This window comes from Lolium perenne, chromosome 4 (genome assembly GCF_019359855.2).
Source record: "Lolium perenne isolate Kyuss_39 chromosome 4, Kyuss_2.0, whole genome shotgun sequence".
Lineage (NCBI taxonomy): Eukaryota > Viridiplantae > Streptophyta > Magnoliopsida > Poales > Poaceae > Lolium > Lolium perenne.
Genome location: NC_067247.2, coordinates 375,450,002 through 375,469,347, shown reverse-complemented (window position 1 = coordinate 375,469,347; position 19,346 = coordinate 375,450,002). Strand labels below are relative to the sequence as shown.

At 42.5% G+C, this 19,346-nt stretch overlaps 1 protein-coding gene across 3 annotated transcripts; it reads left to right on the top strand.

Moving 5' to 3' along the window:
* The first annotated feature begins 3,731 nt into the window (after positions 1–3,731).
* On the top strand, positions 3,732–15,700 carry LOC127325701 (uncharacterized). Of its 3 annotated transcripts, XM_051352513.2 has the most exons (8): positions 3,732–3,953; positions 4,095–4,156; positions 4,950–5,053; positions 7,508–7,577; positions 10,666–10,931; positions 12,095–12,211; positions 12,970–13,018; positions 14,650–15,700. In XM_051352513.2, the coding sequence occupies exons 3-8, from the start codon at positions 4,964–4,966 to the stop codon at positions 15,240–15,242; spliced, it is 1,185 nt and encodes a 394-aa protein (XP_051208473.1). In that variant the 5' UTR covers positions 3,732–3,953; positions 4,095–4,156; positions 4,950–4,963; the 3' UTR covers positions 15,243–15,700. The 3 variants fall into 3 exon arrangements, with proteins under 3 accessions (XP_051208473.1, XP_071675598.1, XP_071675599.1); XM_071819497.1 differs by lacking the exon at positions 4,095–4,156; XM_071819498.1 differs by lacking the exons at positions 3,732–3,953; positions 4,095–4,156; positions 4,950–5,053; positions 7,508–7,577 and adding an exon at positions 9,919–10,448.
* The last annotated feature ends 3,646 nt before the right edge of the window (positions 15,701–19,346 follow it).

The following is a 19,346-nucleotide window of genomic DNA, read 5'->3' as shown; positions in this document are numbered from 1 at the left end:
AAATTTGAATGTAGCTATATACTAAAATGGGTGTAAATACATCCTAATTTTGATAAAATTAAGACATCATTTTGTAGATAGAAAAAGTACTTTATTTTTTGAACTATAGACGGTCAAGGTTACCCTAATAATGTGGAAACGATAAAAAAATGTGAGCACTGAAAACATGTACTTGTACATCTGGCCGTATATTATTTTCTATAAGGATATATTTATATAATATACACTTAGTTATCCTCAATAAATATTCCTGCATTATTTGTCCATGGAGGCAGATGGGAAATGGCTTTTCGATTCAGACTGCATAACAAAACAACGAGAGGGCGAGAATCAACCTGAGGTTGGGTGGTTAGGAGGGTGGTTGTACCCCCAGCCCACCAGAGTTCAAACCCCAGGTTTGACATCTGTGTGTCTCGTAAAGGCGGAATATTCATTCAGTGGGAGGCGACGTTCCGTCGGCAATGGCGCCTGTGGTGACTTCGTCAATTTCAAGATCCAATCTGCCGGCTCAGTCTTCTGGAGGTGCTCATAGGGGTAGGGTGTGCGTGTGTGCGTTCATAGGGGTGAGTGTATGCGCGTGTATATGATCACCTACGTTTGTACTGTGTTTCTCAAAAAAAAAAAAAAAACAACGAGAGGGCAAAAGCTCGTTTCGCTTCTCCTACAGCCTAATTTTATCCATGACACTTGTCCTTTCGTTTCTTTGATGGTCTTGTTTGGCAAAGTCAGCCATAGGCCCCAATCCCCCACACAGGTCCAAGAAAGTTAGAAACGTGTGCACTATCCAAATGTACGTGTAAAGCACAAATGGAATTTGAATCTTTTATTACATCGCCATCCCAAGACAAAATGATGAATCTTCTTCGCATCGTTCTTACATCAAAAAATAAAAAATAAGATTGCATCTGACATGACGCCCATTTTACTATCCATCATGGTGTGTAGTGATAAGAGACCCTTTTTTTTTTGCACGTATCACATTCTTTACATGTGTGGTTGATGGTCGCCCATTTGTTTTTCTCTCTTCGATATTAGCTAAAATATTAAATATTATTATTATTCTTTAATTCCAAAAGTATTATGCGTTCTTGATTTTTTTGAAAAAGTAATGTGGCGTCAGCCTAGTCGATCCAACCAGGAGTTGGTCGGACTGGGCAAAACAGAAAAGTAAAGAGACCCCCCACCCCCGCCCCGACGACCGAGAGCCCTGTCGGGCTACGCAAACTCGAACAGTCGGCATTCGGGCATATCAAGCCCGAACGGACCGGTCGGGCTGGGCCAAAACCCGATATGTCCCATGTCGGGGTTAAATCATCCAACGCGTCCCCTTCTTCCTCCTCTTGCTATTCTCTTCCTCTCTCTTTGTTCTTGCGAACTCACATATTTCCATCCCCACTTTCTGCCGATTTGATCCATTTTTTCACCAAGTCAAGTTGCTAGACCTAGTAGGGGTGAAGGGGAACCCTGATCTACTGATGGGAGAGCTCGTGGAGGTGTTTTTGTGGTGTTATTTTGGTGCAATGGTGGTGATGCCGGTGGTGCTTGGTGTTGGGGCTGTAGGTTGAGTGTGGTGGTGATGGTGGTGGTGGTGTTGTTGGTGGCATTGGTCGGGTGACGCAAGGCCACTGGACGAAGGGGCTTTGCACACTTCAAGGGTAAACCCTAATCCCGCGCTAATTACAGTTTATTGTACGTTGCTTATGGATGTTAGTGGGTATATTTAGTTAGTTCTGTGAATATTTGTCTGGTGGATTAGGTATTTTTCAGTTATATATTGGTTTGGCGATTTTTTGTTTTATTTAGTTGCTATTATTTAGACGGTGTTGGCGGTAGTCTTTTTTATTTATTGAAGATGTATATTTAGACGATACAATGTCGTGGTGCGTAGCATTTGACGAAATAGATTTTTTTATAGGTGACATGTTTGATTTAGTGAAATTTGTTGTTTACTGGCACTATCCGAACGACTCCAATGAAAGCTGTTGTGAGTGAGTTTCAGTATGTGGAGTTGGAATTGTTGGACCCTCAAACATGGCGCACTAGTCAATCAAAAGAGTGGTTAGCAGTAAATTTTGGGCTTGCTCCTCAAACATACAATGTCGGTGTGCATGCGTGTGGACGAAATATAGTTCAAAAAAAGTAGCATATGAAGCCGATAAATCGGACCTCTCAGTGGGTGCATTAATTACAAGCGTGCGAGTGCATGGGAACTCACCCTATCGCATCAGTGCTCAGGGAAAAGAAAGTAACTTTGCATGAAGGCAAGGGTCTGATGAGATGAATGTATCTATGCCATAGTCCGTGTCGCACACGTTGGAGGCAGTGGCTATGAATCAGGGCAAAGCAGTCATGCATGCAGGGAGGAGACGATGCTGATAGTGGCAAGGCCGATGGTGACGATGAAGAAGGGCACATATAGAACCTGATGGAAGAAGAGGATGTGAATGGATTGGCAGATGATCTTGATTCCGATTATTCAAATGAACAATATACCTTGGAAGAGGTCTCGATCCCTTTTTCATGGAATCGTGACTTGTCACTGGAATGACCGTGAACAATGGACATGATTCTGCATGGGATTATTAATAGTGGAATGCAACAATGATAGTTGTCCCACGAGGGTGCACGTCAACCGTCCTAAGTGGGGCACAAAGTGGATGGAGATCGGCTTCATGCCGCACACTTGTGTTATCACAAATATGTTGCTAGATCATTGATTAAACCGTACTTCCACTCTTCTGGCTCGACTATTGTACGCCGAGATAGTGGAGAGCAAAGCAATAGAGGTGATGGCCATTTAGAAAATAGTTAGGGCCTAATTCAATAGCTCAATTTCTTATGGAAAGGCCAGGAGGGCGGTGGAGGAGATATTTGGGTCGTTCCTAGACTCCTACGACTGTGTTGTCCCTCTCCTCCATACATTACAAGAGAGGATTCCGAGCATCTATGTCGACATCCAAGACTTCTGGATGTCGGAGGTCCCTAGGGTTCTACGTCGAGTGTTTTTCTCTTTCATTATATGCATCAAAGCTTCCAGTCATTGTCGTTGACCGGTGCATGTATGCATGTTGTTTGGTCCGTTCTACTGCTTGAAGCATCTATCTCACTGTTTTCTCCATACTCAAGAGACACTACTGCAGAATAACCGAGGAACTCATCATGTATGCACCTCATTAGGGGACGCCCCCTCACCTTGCAAATTACGAGCAAGAAGACAAGGCAGTCCTCTGGATTGTGGTTTCTCCCAATTCCATGGGTTGCCCTTTGTTGTGAGGTGCATACAACTGTTCATTAATTGGTGCGACATTTTAGACATCTTAGTCATCATTTGGATTTTCCAGAGTCCCTTCAGTTAGACGTCTTTGCTGCCATGCCACCATGGTTGCATTTTGGCCACATGGCATCTTTTGTAGGGCACATAGACACATGTGCCATCGTATGACGACTTCAACAAACGATATTTGCAGGAGGCAAATATTTAGCTTTTTTTATACTCCATTTTTCATTTTGAGAAATTTACTCCTCTTTTTTTTGACACAAATTTACGCCTCTTCTGAGGTACGGATTTGGTTGGGCCTGCTTGGCCCAACTTTGATCAGGGGCTCATTTGCTTGCTTAATAAAAATAAAAGTTTCACCTAAAAAAAAAAGATGCGGCACGGATTGAGTTTCAACACAAAACAAAACCCAAACCATCAAACGTGCCAAATATAGCACGACTGAGGCGGCGGCGCGGGGTGGCCTGGTGGGGTTGTGCCCGGAGTCCCGGAGGCGCACCGCGCACCTGATTCTCAACTTAACGAGGCGCACCTGGGTCGGCGCAGAGGCGAAAACCCCGCCTTTGGCCGGAGGAGGCGCACCGGAACTCGCCGAGAGAATCAATCGGCCTCGGCGGCGGAAGAGACACCACGCGCCGTGCGGGCGCAAGAGGGGGCCTTTTCCCCTTCCGGCGAGGTAACTATTGTGCAATACGGGGGCTTAGATCTTCTTTAACCCTCCCTTCCTTTTCGCCTCCCTCCCTTGTCCGAACAGATTCGGTGCTGGGACTAGTTCCTCGAATCAGTCAGTTCGTTTTGTTTTTGTGCATGGTCTCAGGTTCGTCGGAGATACCTAGGTTTGGGGCGAGTCGGGAACAGCAAGAATTTCAGACTAATAATGTAAGTCAAGCAGACATTGCCGCACCAAAGCCTTCCAGTGGTTGGCATTGGAGATATCTAGTTGTTTCGTGATGAGGTTTATGCGCTGCTCTATGTACGATTCAGTGCTTACTGTGAGTTATAGTTGAGGGCAACAAAGATTAGATTTGTTCTCCTTGATGCATTGCTAACCACATGCATCCATAAATGTCCATACATTTTCAGTTATTGCAATCTAACACACCTAGGAAAGTGATGCCCCCCCTCTGTTGTTGCTGTTGTTGCAAATGTCACATATCATTATATGTACTGTAAGTCAAAGCCTAAAATCCTGGTAAAAATAAGTTCCGGAGATGTTCCTGTTATCGTACTTTCAGTGGTCGACCAGGTAGCTTGAGGCCTGGCCTCTGTTGATTATGGTGGTTTCAAAGCACATTTCACTGAAATGCATCTGCACTGACATTAGCACAGAATACCGGTGAAAATACGTGTACTTGTTAGCTGTGTGATCCAATGCCATTTTGGAATTCGCCTAGTAAAGCTCATCTTTTACTCATTTGCCATCTGAGCCATCTCCACTGACCCAGTAGGAAAACTGACAATGTTTTTCAAGATCGAATTTCCTAATCCCGAGCTACTTTGTTTGCTCTCTTTTGCTAATAAAGCCTCAGGTTACCTCTCATGAATCATGATAGAACTATTCTATTATGTTGTCCAGTGTCGATATTTGATGTATGCATTTTATTTGACTTACTTGAGCATGTGGTTATACTAAATCTTCCTGAGCTGTTGACACAACCTTTTCTTTTTGTAGTTGGGTGACTCAGAATGGACCTAATACTTCCATTTAAAGTTGGAGGTGTTGTAGAGTTAAGATCCTTCGATGCTGGTTACAGGGGTGCATGGTTCCGTTGCAAGGTTGAACTAGTAATCTCTTTTACTGTTGCGTGTTTATATAGTAAACACATATCTCTTTTGTTAGTACTTCTTGGGTTATACCCCATCTGCAATATTTAATTCAACTTTAATTTTCCGCTTCATCGAAAATAGTATGACCAAGACTATTGATCCAACTCTGACATTCTCATATTATGTTTTTATTTGTTAATTTGCACTAATCACTATATCATAAAGGTTTTCCCCACCAAGTTCGAGTTTCAACCCGCAATGCCAAAACCTTCTATTTGACACCCTCCAATTGTTCAAATCTCTCCTACTATGCTTTTAATAGCTCAATCTTAAACTATGGAGTTGTCTGGACTTCTCTTGGATTGGTTTCTTTGTCTCATGCTTCTATGCCCTAACTCGTAAAACCTGACAATGGTAGGGGTGCCGAGTAGTATACCATCATTGGTAGGACTACATGGACATGCGAATAGGAGAGGATCAATCTTTTCGTGTCATATCTTGGCCATATGTGTACCAACACAGTATCAAGATCAGATTAAATCTAAACAATTACATGTCTCTTGTGTTTGTTCGTACCTTGACGACTAACAAATGACTACCAACATTGGCTAGTGCAATCCACTTAGACACTTCAACACCCCCACTCACACGTGTGACGGGGAAGACAAGTCAACACGTGTAGAGACTCAGAGGTAGGCTCAAGAGGCCTTGTACGTGGACCGGTGACTCAGATGTATCGCTCAAGAGGCCTATACATGGACACTGAGGGGGCAATAACAATTTTAGGATAAATTGCGAAATCCAGGACTCGAACTCGAGACCTTAGGTTGTGATACCATGTCAAGCTTCATGCACTAGCCAACGCAACTAAAAGTCCGAACTGATGGACAATGTGAGCGGGGAGGCCAACACGTGCATGAAGTCTCAGAGTTATAAGGGGCCTATACATGTACCGAGGGGTCATGAGAAATTTTAGGATAAATTGCGAAACAGGGCTCGAACTCGAGACCTTGGCTCCAATACCATTTCACTAGTCAATGCAACCACAATTCCAAAATTATGAAAAGGAATAGTGCAATCCACTTATACACACCAACACCCCCTGACGAGAAGACAAGTCAACACGTGTAGACTCAGAGGTATGGCTCAAAAGGCCTATACGTGTACTGAGGGGCCATGAGAAATTTTAGGATAAATTGCGAAACCCAGGGTGATAAGTGAGAGGCACTAGCCAACGCAACCAAAAGTCCAAACTGATGGGAAGGGATAGTGCAATCCACTTACACAGTTTAACATGGCAACATCAATTTTAGGATAAACTGCAAAAGGCAGGAATCGAACTTGAGAACTTGGCTCTGATACCATTTCAAGCTTCTTGCACTAGCCAACGCAATCACAAGTCCGAACTGATGGAAAGGCCACTGCAGTCCACATATACATACATCAACACCCCACCCCTTGTCACGTGTGACCGGGGAGGCCAACACGTGCATGAAGTCTAAGAGGTATGTCACAATGAGCCTTTACGTGTAATGAGGGGTCATGAGCAATTCTAGGAGAAATTGCGAAACCCAAGACTGGGCTCTGACACCATGACAAGTGAGAGGCAGTAGCCAACGCAACCAAAAGTCCAAACTAATGGAAAGGGCTAGTGCAATCCACTTATACACATCAACCCCCTCCCCTCCCCCCCCCCCCCCCCGCCCCCACGTGTGACGAGAAGACATGCCTATACGTGGACACCGAGGGGGCAACAACAATTTTGGGATAAATTGCAAAAGCCAGGACTCGAACTTGAGACCTTAGAGCAGGATTTGTGAGTTTGACGGCATCACTTTTCACATAATTTCCACCCTAGAGAAGGCACGTCTCGTGGGGTGTTGGGTTAAACATTTAGCAGCTGCACCGATATGTGTTCTTTCATATTTTGTTGAGGAGAACCACCTCTTGGTGGTGTGGTCCAGTTGGGGCGCGTGAATCTAACGAAGAGTTAGAATCCCGTTGCTCAGATTTACTACCTCCGTTTCAATGAATAAGGCGCACGTGTATTTCAAGACGAACTTTGACCAAAAAATTTAAGCAACAAAATCTTGATAATATTGTACGTAATTGATATCGTTGGATAAATATTGAAAAACACTTTCTAATGATGCTAATTTTAAACCAACAATCTTTGTATATTTAGAGTAATTTTTAGTCAAAGAAAAAACACACAAAAAGAGGGTGCCTTATTCATTGGAATGGATGGAGTATACTATTGCGGGCTCCTTTTTAGTGTTTAATCAGTAAAAAGAGGTAGAAAATGTGCATTTTAAAAGAAAATTACTCTTAAGTGATAGCTTGCTAATCTAATTTTGTGAAAATCCATCTCCTGCGTACCAACTTATATATTCAGATTTTTTTGGAGAAAGGTCCTTTTTCTGTATAGCGAGATGGGCTATTACTAAATCATTTCACTTTCAGATCAGCGATATGTGTATCAGGTATGGTCACATGGAGTATCAGGTTGAGTATATGGACTATCCAGAGGAAAGTAAGTAATAGTTTTATGCCTTGTCTTCTATGTAGTATATGTCATTTTCATATGGAGAACCCAATAGTATATACCTCTGTTTCTTTCTATAGTGTCTATAGATTTTTGGCACGGAAATTAGCGCAATAGTATTTTTTTACACAAGACCCCCTGGCTGAACGATTTGAGATCAGACTAAAATTAGGGAAATCGATAACTTCCTAACTTACCATAACAAATCCCACAAATATGTCTGGTTGTCTCTCCATATATGTGTAGCCAGATTTAATTAAGGAAAGAAAAACATTGCTTCCTAAATCTAAGAAATCCTTGGAGCCATGCATTAGGAATCTCAATTAATTGTTTCCTGTTTTGTATGGATCTTTTTTCATGCATGTCGTGTGGGAGTTGACTGGTGGAGGGGGTAATTGAAAAAAGCCAAGCTACAGCCTTATATTGTGAAACAAATGCCAAAAATCTATAGGCACTATAGAAAGGAACAGAGCCTTCCTCCGTCCCAAATATAAGGCATATTAGTTCAATCAAAAGTCTAACCTTACTAAGTTTGACCAAATATTTACGGAAAAATATGAATATCTACAATATTGAGTAGACATATTGAGAAAATATACTTTATTGTGAATCTATTGATATTGATTTAGTGTTCTAGATGTTAATATTTTTTGTATAAACTTGGTCAAACTTAGAAGATGTTGACTTTTGACTAAACTTATATGCCTTATATTTTGGGACGGAGGGAGTACTTTTTATTCGAATTTGTTTTTTCTGTGCTAGCTTTGTCTGGGTGTTTGTGTATACTGCACAATTTTTTGAAGAGAAGTATTATGCTGATTATTATAGTGGAGGCTATCTTGATCTGACGGTGATTTTTTTCTTTTAGTTTGTAGCTTAGCTCCCTTTCCTCTCCCTGGATACGTTTTCTTGCAGCTTACGCTTAGCTGAGGTGCATTTTTCATAGTTTGACTGATGAACCAGGCTTGAATTTGTAGCATGTAAGCTATAAACTGATCTATGGTCTGTCCTACTTAATATTTCAATGGAGCTCCAGCGAACCCAGCCCACACTGCACTGGAGACGCCCCTATTTGCTAGGCTACATGAATCAGTCTGGATTGTTGAACCTAGTGCAAACTATAACTTTGTTATTAATTCGTCGCCTAATAGTTGCCTAAATGTCGCTATTTTGTCCGAGCGCTCTGAGGTGGACGACTCAAAGCGACGCCCAGAATTTCTCAGTTAGGCAGGCGCCCAGAAAAAATGGCTTCGCCATGCTCGCCTGTGCGTCGCCGCGGCTAACTGCGTCGCTCGGCCTGGGAGAAATCGGCAGGATAAGCTCGAGTTTTTTGCATTAAATGAGCAAAAACTTCAGATCTGGAGGTAGCAAGTCAACGAGAGAGGGGAAATGCAGTTGGCGTGGCTGATTTGCTCATGGACAGAGGAGATGCGGAGCTGAGCAGCTGCTGGAGCTCGCCGTGTCTCGCCGGCTATGGGCTTTTGGAGCTTGCCATGGCTCTCTTTCCATGGAGCTGATGGATCTCGCCATCCTTGACCATGGGCTGCTGGAGCTCGCCATGGTTCCCACGCCAGGCTGCTGAAACAGCAGTACAGGTGGTGGTAGAAGGAAGAGGCTAGGTTTTCTGTGCTCTAATATCGTTCAGGCTGTTGACTTGCTACCCTCTCTTATGCAGCATTGGGGAGCTGCTAGGTTTTCTGTGCTCTTATATCGTCCAGGCTGTTGGGCCTAATGGACCGGCTCTAGTATAACTTTGCGGCCAATTTGTCACATAAGGTGGAAATTTGATGCCATATTTGTATAATTTCATTTTTTTACCATAAAATTATTATTTATTATTATTTTTGCCAAACGCCCAATCGTCGACATGTCGGGTGCCATGTCGACTCAACTCCAAGAGCTCGACTCAACTCAGCGACATAATACCTTGAACTATAATATAAACCATGAGACATAGCCTTCAGTGGGCAACAATAAACAAAAGTGACTTTTGTGTGCACGTGTGCTGCACTGTTGTTTCATATGACTACATATTACATTGCTGCTTCTTGCAGTTTCAGTTTGCACTTTTCCTAGATATTGTTTACTTTCTAGAATTTCTCGGAAAGTCCTTTTGGCTCCTAAGCTCCAGTGCTCCCTTCGTTTTAAAATATTCAAAAAATATGCTTAAAAGTTTTAGAAAAATCTGAAATAAAATCTGGATGTAGTATATTCTACAATCATGCAAAATTACAAAGCTAAATTAGTTGAATTCTGAGCTTAAAAAATCACAAATTTTGGAGTTTTTAAAATATGCACTGGTTACTATACCCCGATCTATACCTTTTCATTTTTGTGTAGGATTCGCAAGTTTGTAGGATACATAATTAAGTACATACAGAAATTGTTAACACATTTTTTTGGAACTTGTTAATATGATTTTCTAATTTTTTAAAATAAAGGGAGCACTGGATTTCACGAGCGGGAAATCTCTGCCCCGAATTTCTGCACTAATATCTTGAAAACACAAGATATACTAACCTCATGATTTGTGTGGGGGTTTAGTACAGCTAAGTTTAATGCTAACAAGCAAGCATTGCGGCTCAAATATACCCTTCAAGGCCTGCATTAACTAGAAGATCCACTGAACTTACCAGGACTCTTTGCCATATTTTGATTCCAACAGCTACTGTACTATGTTAAGTTGAAAATATATCTGACAGACATTTTCTACGAGCTTGAGTCTTGGACTTTAGGTTGGAAAAGTAAAGCGCGATACATACCGTTGGGATGAATATTGACTCGTGTACAGTGTACTGCATGGCCTCTAGGCCAATAGAAAGTACATGTACATGTATTTCACTTGGATGCCTAAAACAGGTATAATGCATCGTCTTAGTTGCAATTGTAGGCCAGAAATGTTCCTTCATCCTTAGAGGGTTAGTGTCAACATGTGAAAATCTGGATGGATATTAGTGTCAAAAGCAAGCATAGCGAAATCACCGAAAAGTTGTGCCAACAAACCTCCAAACGGCTGTCAAAGCTAGTTTTTGTTACTTTTTTATACGTCTAAATGATTCCTTTCATCTACTAACAGAAAGGAGCTGGAGTAGACTCTACAAAGTTCCCCCAAAATACCGTCGGAAAGCAGGTCGGAAAGCAGGACAGAATAGGGAGCTCATGCTACGACCTCCTTTTCCTCCATGGTGTCGGGATAATGATATTCCTGAGCATGGCCAGAAGATGGATGTTCTAGCAGTTGTAAGCAGCCCTTGGAAAGTTGGTGACTTGATTGACTGGCAGCACACCAGTTGTTTCTGGACCGGGAAAATTACCGAGTTACTGGGCGATAACAAAGCTATGGTAAGTATTTAGTATGGTTATGGCAAATGGCGATTGCCTGCTCTTCATGGATGCAAATAGCTATCCACTGTAATTTAAACTTGTCTTAATTATTTTTTGTTTGAAACTTCATCAAAAAATTAGCATCATCATGTTATTTATATTCAAATTTCACTTTGATAGATTCTAAAATGTTTTACCTAGCATCATCTTATTGAGGATGGTAGGAGCCTGTCTATTTGCATATTATGATTGCTCAAGCAATTATGCTTGCTTTATCTGCAAATTAATTATTTCAAGTTGATTTCAACTTGTGCTTGCTATATTTGCACAACGATTGCAGTAGATGGTGTCAAGACCATTCGCTGTGATCATGCGAATCTGACAAGGACAAGAAGTTGCAACTTTCCAAACATTTAATAATCACAATCCAAGACCGCAAAAATTTCGTAAAAGGAAAACTCTCATTACCACCGGGAGAGGAACTAAGAATCACATCTGTCAATAAATGTGTCAGTTGTGTTTGTGCCTCTGTCCCACTTACCAGTGTTATAGCCAGTGGTAGGACTATAGGTACTCCCTCTGATTCAAATTAATTGACTCCACTTTGTCTAGATACGGATGTACCTAGATGTTTTTGTTAACTAGATACATCCGTACCTAGATAAAGTGGAGTCAATCATGGTTTTAAAGGTGTCGCTTAGACGTCCAAGCGCTCCCCCTCAGCCTTGGAAAAACGGCCGCTTTAGGCGCCTAGGTGTCCAAAGCGTCCGCCTAGGCGTCGCCTAAGCGTCAGAGCGCCCCCTCCGCTCTAAGACGCCTTAACGCCTTTAAAACCATGGAGTCAATTAATTTGAATCGGAGGAAGTACCAAAAATTTCTGGTTCTTAGATGGAATATAAAGTGAGACCAACCTCAGCCGAAGTATGAGGGGCCAACATCCAAATTCCAAAAGAAGTCCATGCCTTCTTTTCTAGCAAACGATTTGAATGCCTCTGTGCAGACATGGTTAGCTGTTGTGTCCATAATGTAACTTTTTTCTTCTTTGCGTTTTTGTTAGTGATATAAACTTTTTCTTAAAATCCTTCATTGCATATTTTACAGCAGACATTTGTTGCTATGTTTGGGCGATTACATTTAATATGCGCTAGATTATACTATTTCTACTTGGTCCTTGTCTACAGATAGCTTGTCCTGAAATACCGCTAGGTGAAGGTGGATGCTATGAAGTCTATCTTGATGACCTGAGGCCAGCGCTTGATTGGTCCCTCGAAAAAGGGTGGAGCGCTCCTCTTTCAAAGGTAACTGCATAATAATTCAGTGTCTCATGAAACATCCTAAGCATCGGTACGCGTTCGTCTTCGACAACGGGCAGGTCAACACTGCCAACTTGTTCTGACACTATCCAGGCTGAGGCCAGACAGTGGGCTTTAGTAGAGGCAGCTGGGCTGGTGGCACTTCTCTCTGTGGCTCCTAGCGTGTAGGGTGTCGCGTTGTAACTATGTCGTTTTGGCACCTCGAGGCCTTTTTTTTTACAAACTCTTCTTTCTATCAAATGCATCGAGACACAAGGCTTTTGCTTTTTCTCGAAGAAGAAATACAGTTCAAAAACCACCACAGGGGGTTATTTAAACGGTATTGGGTAGTGCAATATATGGTGGAGCTGGCTACCTGGTTCCGAACTTCAGCATCAAGAAGACATTTCCTTCTTGTGTGAAATTCTCTAACTGGCCAATCTGAAACTCAAAGCAGAGACAATCTTGAAAATTTCCAATCATGATCTTATCACTATCTTTCTATTCAACGTTTTACAAGCCGATCCTACAATCCTGATATTTTGCTAATAGAAAAATAATTCGACCTAAGATTATGACTCCGAAAACCTGATCTGGCTTACCAATTAGTAACTTCTAAGATGAAAATAATATAAACACAGATAATATGCTTTTCATGGTAGGATAATTTAGTATCAGTTAATTATAAATGAATTTATATAATTAATTAGATAGATCTCCATTCCATTATATTTCTGGAATCAACAGTTGTTTTATTGTGCCAGGAAAATGGTGAATGCTGGTATACTGCCCGTTTGGTCACAGAGAACCCAGGTATTACTAATTTGCTGATTTCTGTAAACTACATGGTCTTCATACAGCTCTTCAATTGTGATGGTGTAGTCTGTCATATTTTGACACATACCACCCCATCAGCATGAAAGTAATCAGAATCTTAGCTGGATTCTGCTCCATTTGGCCAGTTGATTCCTCATCTTAACCAAGGGCAGAGCTTATCTGTCTCTTGTCCTTGTGAACAGGGATCTTCCTGATTGAAGCATATCCTCAGGAGTTGATATCTCTAACTCTCTGCCCATAAACAGGAGTCAGGAAATGATGAGACTAGTATTACCTCCTTGTTTCCAATGACTCTTCATTATCTCCTGAGCAGAGTTCTCTTCGCCAAAAATGTCTCTTTCCTCTTCTTACCTGTCAGTCATTATCAGAGTCCAGACATTCACTAATTTGACATGTACTGGCAAGCCTTGTCAATAAAAACCCTTAACTCATTCATACATTCACTAATTCATATCCTGGAAATAACCATTGAAGTAGCATACCTTATAACGTTTTGGAATGGTCAACACAAGTTTACTATAATCTCAAGCACACATACCTTGTCATGCTGAATGTAGACATTTCCTCAGAACCACTACTATAATGCAGCTTCTTGCCAGTGCTGCATAACTCTTGTCCAAAGTGAAATCTTAACGATTACTCCCTCTGTTCGTAAATATAAGATGTTTTGGCCAGTCAATTTGGCTTCCCAAAACATTTTATATTTTGGGAAAAGAGGGAGTACAATACATTATTCAGAACCTTCATCACTTACGTACTGCAAGTCTCTGCATGCAATTCATATGAAAAATATCTTTATGAAAAAAAGAGCTGCAGCATGCTACCAGCGTGGGGCAAATTTTTATAAATCCATGCCGCAACGATGGTGCACACAAGCTGTAGCAGCACAAATGCACCTACATCTGGCCCACATCAATTCAATCTTGTACAGCACATCTGCTCACTTTTGTCGATATAAATCTTTTATGGCATGCCCAGTAATGCATGTATTGGGAGCTAAGGATTTTGCTGGAGGGGCCAGAGCAGGATTAGGGAAGAATAAGAGACATATAGTGTGGTCTTGTAGTGGGATCTGACAGAGCGTCTATTACAATGTGTATCCATGTGATCCGCAGCCATGGCAGTAATGGGGCATGTGATCAAGTTATCTTGTTTTGTTTGTTGAAGCGTCGGTTTGTTCTTTCAGATTCAGGCAATAGATGAAGACATAAAATCGAATTGTTCTGTCTATATTTTTAGTTGCTGAGAAGTTAACCTGATGTACTTAACTAACTAGTTCCAACAAGCTAAACTTCTGCCAAAAAAGATATTTCAAGCAACATGTGACAATGGACCTCTTCAGAAAAAACGGGGTTAAAAGGTGCCCTGATCTCTGAACCGCCTTTTAAAGAAAACCAGACTGGACCAGTTTGATAACAGTTTCGTGCAGGCGGGATTAGTTTTCACAGGCTTACTGAACCCTGCCTTGAATAGGTTTTCATCTGTTGCATTTCTTAGAATTAAATCTACTTGGTGTTTGCTTTTGAATTGTTCATCTAGAGTTGCATTAAATTAGAGCAACTGCCTTCGCAACAGACCATAATATTTTGCTTACTATTGGTATACAGATACAGGAAGTAGCAGCTCAGATGAGGACATTGAGCAATCTGATGACGGTATCAAGGAAGTACAAAAGTGCTGGAATGGATCATTTGACACAGCGAAGCAGGAACAACACAATTGCTTGAATGGATCATGTGTTACCGCGGAGAAAGTGAAGGACCCGGATGTAAAACATCCAGCTAGTAGAAATGGCAGGCACTGCATGAAGAGTCAACCACATAGCGAGGAGGAACCACAAAAATGCACGAACGAAGAGCCTGATACGTCTCTAGTGGCCATCCGCCCAAAAGCGCAACTTACGCCTGATGAAAGTGATGAATGCTGCACGAACATCCAGGCTGAGTATCCAACATCCCCACTGGCCAATTCAGGACATTCTTGTGAGTTCCTTACCAATGGCCAATCAGGTATCACCAGTTTGAAAAAACTCAAGACCTCAACCGGGTGTGCATCAGTTCAGCAGCCTCCTGGCACTGCTGGTGAGGCGTTGATGGATCTGGAGAAAGTAGCAAGTAAAATCAGAAGGGCCCAGGATCTCCTGCAATCTATCGACGATACTCCATCAAGCAGAGCGCCTTCTTGGCGATTGTATCGGTAAAGCATAACTGAAGTTATGTGGCTTCTGACTATAACCTGATGTAGTTAGTGCTCGACCCTGGTTATGCTAGTTAGTTGGAATCTCTGGAAGAAGTGAGATGCAGCAATGGAAGGCGCAGCAGCAGCGGGGTCTGATAGCTTTTGCGACGAGTAAAGAGTTAGCTTCTCCCAGGCAAATAAATGGGTGGCCGGGTCTAGATCTGTATCGGTCTTTTTTCAATCTTCCTCAGCTCATGGCCATGGCTGTGGGGTGGAAGGCTGGATTGAGATTTGGTGTGGATCCTATGCCGGCACCCCTTTGCCGTGTCCATGGGGAGGCGTTGCGAGAGATGAAAGATGGTTTGGCCTTGTACACGATGAATAGAAAAACCATTCAGCTTGCAAGAGATGAAAGATGGGTTGGCCTTGTACACGATGAATAGAAAAAACATTCAGCTCGCAGAGAGTAATTTGCATCCACTTTTGACTAGCAGCCTATGACTATGGATTTTTTTTTGTAAAACGATATAAAATATACGCATACAAAAAATATTACTTGGAACAAAAAATCAAGTTGGAGGGAAACAAAACTTTTTTCCATAAGAAATTAAAAAACTAGGAATGAAAATCAAAGGTAGCGACTGATGAAAAAACTAGGAATAGACAAATTGGCAAAAAAAAAAAAATCATGACTCCGATCTGGAAAAAATTGGTAGCACGACAAGGGAAGCTAAACACAAAACACATCTGGGAACAATATTTTAGTGGAAACAATTTAGCAGAGTAAGCTAAATAAATCTTTCAGAAAGAATGAACACAAAAGTATACACTAAGGAACAAAAAAAAAAGAACATCACATGGGAAAAGAAAAAATAACTAGAAATAAAATAATTGTGTAACCATTTATTTTTGGAATAAGAGAAACAATCTTTCGGAACAAAACACAAATCTATATGGTAAGGAATAAATAATAACATTGTAAGAAACAATAAAAAATAACAAGGAACAAAAAAATTGTGGAACTAATTTGCTAGAACAAGAGGAACAAATGTTTCAGAATAAAAGGAACAAATCACTATATATTACTCATGGGATATGTGAAGATGCGCCGAAGAAGAAAGTTAACATGGTGTTGCTCATGATTTATACTAGTCATATATATGACTAGAATAAAAGGAACAAATGACTAGTATAAATATTAGACAAATCGTTAACTAATTTGCTCGAAGAGATCCTTTGATTGACTCTTGCCATCCATATGGTGTTCATGGATATGTGAAGATGCGCCGAAGAAGAAGCTCTCCCATGGTGGATTATGGGGGAGCAATCCACAAGACTTCGTCAAGCAAGCACAAGCAAGAAATGTGTTCCATATTGTTGCGGTCAAGATCATCATCATCGAGCTCAAGTGGAATGCGCAAGTATAAGGTTCGCTCGTGATAGGGTTTCTTTCTCACCGGTATCATAGAATAGTTGGAGACCGATTTATAGTTTAGTTGCTGTACTATCAAGAGGGCTCTCGAGTGAGTAACTCGATCGTATCGTTCGGAGAGAGCTCAAACCTTTGCATCCTTGCATCATCTTTCTTGGTGTTTTTTTGGATCTTATCCATGTGATGTTTTAGAGCTTGTGCTTATTTACATGACAAGCTCTAGTTCATCGAAAACGGATTTCGCATAAATCACTTATTGCGTTTTCGAGTTTGGTGAATCACCTTTCTTGGTTATTATTTGGGTCCTATCCATGTGATTTTTTAGAGCTTGTGCTTATTCTCATGACAAGCTCTAGTTCATCGAGAATGGTTTTTGCACGGGCAACTTGTTGCATTTTCGAGGTTGGAGGTTTTACCGGCTGTTGCGGTCAAAACCCACCGGCGGGCAGCGACGGGCAACACAGTAGAGCCGGGAACAACTTAGGGTTGCGGCTGGCCCTGGTCCCTCCGAGCGACGGCCCGTAAAGCCTCTGGTACACACGTCCGATGCTGGTGCAAGGGCGTGCCACCTGACCTATACCTGGTCAGGAAGGTGATGGAGATGCCTCGCTTAGTTTCCTGCATGGCATACACGTAAACATTAAATACGAGCCTCGATCGGCTCTCAGGTTATCCTGTGAATCGGCTCAAGGAGCCGATCCACCCATGATTCGTACGAGGTGCACGAATATATGGTGGTCCTGCTTGATCAAGATAACGCTAAAATGATCTACGACGATTTAGGGTTTTCACCGCATAATCGGATCATCCTACTCACGATTGGGCCTCGCGGCCACGCACGGTGATCGTAAGCCGATCCTAGACAAGGCCTAAAAACCAACACGAGGTTGATCCCCGGAACATCCTGTCTAGGACTAGCAAACGACACCCTACGTGCCGCTGGATCCTCCAACCCTTTGTAAGGCCTAACTATTGCAGATATTAAACTAATCCTTGAAGAACAAGGAGCAACCGTAACGGATCGGATCTACTAAATAATGATCAAGCGGGGTGCCGCCCCTACACCTAAGATAGGTGTAAGGGCGGCTAGATATGCAAGGGTTGCACTACGATAGCATATGATACGAAGAACAATGCTAACCCTAACATATCTAAGATAACTACGTTGCTCGCCATCAAAAAGGCTTCAGTACGAGCAACGCATGAACAACGTAATAAGCTTGTGCTGCCTAGATCGCAAGATGCGATCTAGGCAGCATGATGCTTACCGGTAGAAACCCTCGAGACGAAGGAGTTGGCGATGCGCCGAGATTGATTTGTGGTTGAACGTTGGTTGTTGTTTATTTCATAAACCCTAGATACATATTTATAGTCCAGGGGACTTTCTAACGTGGGAATAATCCCAACCGTGCACGAGGCAAACTCTAACTAACCGACACGTAATCTACTATGTTACAGATACAAGGGCAAACTAGCCCAAACTTTGCATATAAGGCCGATTCACGTATTTCTTCCGTATATAATCTTCAAGTCCATCTTGATCGCGGCCCACCTCTGACTCGGTCAAATTCTGGTGATAACACATGCCCCCCTGGTTTTGGAATTGATAATTCCAAAATCACTCTGCTTTTCCTTCGAAGGGTCATGTCATGGCAGAGCAGAACCGTTGCAGTATCCTTCATCATGATGCCCTGTCTTCTCAGCTTCTCTGCACGATTTGACAACTTTGGCTCCACCTCCTCGGAAACTGCTCGAGCAATAAATTTCTATTCCATCCCCCTTTATTTACAGCATCGAACAGTTCACCTCTTCATCCCTCTGCACCAGACTAGCCGTCAGCCAAAAAACCCTCTCCTTCCATAGCCATGTCGTCCTCTTCCTCCTCTTCCGTTTCTCTCCAATCCTCTTCTTCAAGCGAGTCGATTCCAGAGCACGACCAGATGGAGGCGTACAACCGGCGTGCTCCCAAGCATTGGGACAAGCGGGAGTGGGACTTCGATTTCGTGCCAGAGGGCGAGGACCTCGTCTGGTCAGATGGGGCCATGCCCCTAACTGACGGGGAAGATGACCTCCGGTTCCTGGTTGACGGAGCACTGGAGGCGGAGAGCGACGACGACGACCCTCCCTTCCGGGGTAAATTCACCTCCGTCACCAAAGAAGAAGAAGAGGATGACGAAGACGAAGACATCTCCTCCGACATGAAGAAGGAACAGGAGGACGACACCTCCTCCGACGAACCGCCGCCAAAACGCATCCGGGGCTGGGCTTGGTCAGACGAGGACGATGATGATGACGAGGAAGAAGCCTCTGCTGAAGGTCACAGTAGCAGCAACGAGGAACTCGTCGACAGCAGCAATGACGGCAGCTACCCCAGCGACGGCGAAGACAGCAACAACCCTTAGAGTAGGGATCTACTAGCATAGGGTTGGCAGTAGTAATCTGTTCCCTTTTGTCGAACAATCGGCTTCTCTTTGTAAGAAATCTTATTATTAATGAAAACTTCCTTTGATTTTGCCGATGTCCTCTATGCTGATTTAGTCGACTGTTAGCCTAATCAACGCTCAATGACTGATGGCAACGCATCGGTCTCTCACGATAATCTGCGAGACAGGCCGATGACGACAGCATTTGGCACAGCCGATCGCAGCAGGCCTGCGATTTGGTCTTGAGCAGGCGTCTTTAAGAGAACCCTGG